Consider the following 2786-nt stretch of genomic DNA (forward strand, 5'->3'; position numbering starts at 1 on the left):
TATATATGTGTGCAAATATGTGCACGTACGCCATGATTAACATGCATGTAGCACCTGCTTTATGTGCATTTGATTTAAATGCACATATTTATATTTATGTCATATATAGACAAATATAAGTACGTGCGTTTATATCGAATGCACAGAAAGCAGGTGCTACATGCATGTTAATCATGGCGTACGTGCACATATTTGCACAAATCAAAACTTCAACAGTCAAAGATCAGTTATCATGTTTGTCTTTGCATATAGATGTGGACAAGAATAGGTGCTCTGTCCTGCACACGTCATGATCTCCGGAGACGATACAGTAACAGAAATGTAGCCGGAACAACATCCCCCTGGTCTGGTAACCGGTCGCCGTGGTTACACGATTTGCATGCACTTCCCTTTTGATGTGATAAACTTGCAGTTAATTTGAATAGATCAAATCTATGGAGGTAAAAAAAAACAAAAAAAGCGGTTGCACGGACAACTGAACCACTATGTCTGTGATATTTAAGGAAAGCAGAGAATATATCACAATAACGATGTACATAGAGAAGTTGGATAACTGTACGTGTGTTATATTACACTAGCAGTCAGAGTCTCTGAAGCGCATGCATGCAGGGCTGTGTGACTGTAAAACATATTATACTGTATATAGTGAATTAAATAAAGGTATGTTGCAAAGCTATGATTGGACAGGACTGATTTATTTTATTTACTGTACAAAGAACCCTGACACTGTTATTGAACTGAATAATGATATTGTTATCTTCTTTAGAGCTGCTTTACAGCCATTTTACAATTTTACAACATACAATATTTTTATATTGTATTGTATACTGTTTATTACGAAGCTGCTTGGTATAAAGCGGTATAGATAAATGTGATTTGACTTTAATAACGATGAGGAATTTGAAAAGTGCAGATCGAGACAAGTTTGAGCAATGTCACACTTGCAACTTTCCACATTAAATTTAACTGATGTTTTATTTTAGTATCATTGAGATACTACTCATATTTTGAATTAGTTTTTATTTTTCGTTTTAATATTAGTTAGTTTTAGTAATTTAGCTGTGTTTTTGCCTTTTTATTATTAAAAAAAAAATAAGTCTATATAGTTTTTATTTTTTATTATATCATTTATATTAGTTATCATATAGTTTATACTAGTTTTATTTATTTATTTTATTTTCAGATTTATTTTTAGATATTGTTGTACATCAAGTTAAGCTAAATGAAAATGAGGTGCCTTTGCAACTAGATGAAAAAAATTTTTTTTTATTATTATTATTAAATGTTGTATTTTATTTTATTTCAAGTAATGAAAATGTTTGGTTATGGTTTAATTTTAGTACTATAACAACCCTGGTTCAGTCACAGGTGTTTATGATATTAGTTTTACTATTTCGGTCTTTAACTCAAGTGTTATAAAATATGAAACACTGGTTAAGCATAATCATCCTTTGATTTGTTTGATCAAGTTCCAGCAAAGAAAACAAATCAAATGAGATGAAGTATCTTCACTTGTTCTAAATTCACTCATTTATTCATACACAAACATGATCATTTAATCTATACTGTATGATTTAATTCCCAAGTATTTTTTAATGGTATTACAAAATCCGATTTGGCTCATACCGCCCACATTCACATGCATGTAAGACTCAGACAAAACAGACGGCATGTAATCATGGTACAGTATGTGGCGGAACAGTCTGTGCTTTTATGGTCAGTTGTGAACGTAATGGTGCCGTTTCGAGTCACTGGCGACCTGTATTATTCCAAATCGTACACATAATCCCTCTGTACCAGCACACGGAAGGAAAACAACAAGGGATTGCAGAAATCAGAAAGCATTTGGATCTTACCTTAACGACGTACGTCACTCCAGGTCCGGAAATCTTTTCACCTGAGTGCAGCCATCCGCGAGAAGGCTTATTCACCAGCCCACCGCAACCCGCGGCACCCGTCCCACCCAGGCCCCAGCCCTCTCCGCCGGGCTGAGACTCTTCCATCCTGCCCTTCTTCCCAGAGTTTGCGGAACTGTGCTCCGGCAGGGCGTGAGGCGCTCCGGAGGCTGCTGGGAGGGTGGATGAGCCTGGGCTACCGGATCCGCCTCCTGACGCTCCTCCCTGGAGCTTGGACACAGCCAGATCCTTGACGGCGGACGGCAGGCCCTTGATGCCCAGCAGTCCGGAGGAGTTGGCGAATTTGAGGTTGGAGACTTTGTTAATGAGGGTGCACAAGGTGCCGGACTCTTCCGCAGGGTCGGGCGGCAAGACCTCGGCTGACGGGGCGTACGGAGGGTCGCCCACAGGCGGCGACAGCGGGACGGCCGAGACCTTGGCATTCATGGAGAGACCGTGCAGAAGCTCATCGACGGACGTCACTGACTCATTCCGGAATCGGTTGTATTTACCACGGTGAAGCATTCCCCTCGGTGTGCCAGCCTACATGCGAACGGACACATCCAACTCCCAACTGACTGTCCACTTCTTTAACATGCTGGAGCTGAGAAAGCGTCCTCAAGGGTTAGAAGAAAGGGAGCGAGTGGCCGTCAGGAAAATCCGACGCCGTGCAGCAGCGGCAGCAGCAGCTTGGGGACCAAAAATAAACCACAAAACGCGGAATCCATGGAGACAGAGGACGACGAGAGAGAAAAGCAGCGCGAGGTCGCTCCTCTACAGAGATAGAGGGCCAGAGATGGCAGAGAGAGACAGAGCTCTAGTGAAGAGATGTCTCTCTCTCCCCCCGCATCCTGGCAGATCACTGAACATGCATGACTCACTCGGAGAGAG

General features: G+C 41.4%; 1 protein-coding gene across 1 annotated transcript in view; it reads right to left on the reverse strand.

Moving 5' to 3' along the window:
• Positions 1–2780, reverse strand: part of LOC107675707 (SHC-transforming protein 3-like) — a 26323-nt gene extending 23543 nt beyond the window's left edge. Inside the window, exon 1 of the mRNA XM_016470120.1 lies at positions 1857–2780. Within this exon, the coding sequence (XP_016325606.1) occupies positions 1857–2420 (564 nt within the window). The 5' untranslated portion in view covers positions 2421–2780. The remainder of the gene's footprint in view (positions 1–1856) is intronic.
• Between the last annotated feature and the right edge of the window lie 6 nt (positions 2781–2786).

This window comes from Sinocyclocheilus anshuiensis, unplaced genomic scaffold (genome assembly GCF_001515605.1).
Source record: "Sinocyclocheilus anshuiensis isolate Anshui unplaced genomic scaffold, SAMN03320099.WGS_v1.1 scaffold708, whole genome shotgun sequence".
In the NCBI taxonomy this organism is placed as follows: domain Eukaryota; kingdom Metazoa; phylum Chordata; class Actinopteri; order Cypriniformes; family Cyprinidae; genus Sinocyclocheilus; species Sinocyclocheilus anshuiensis.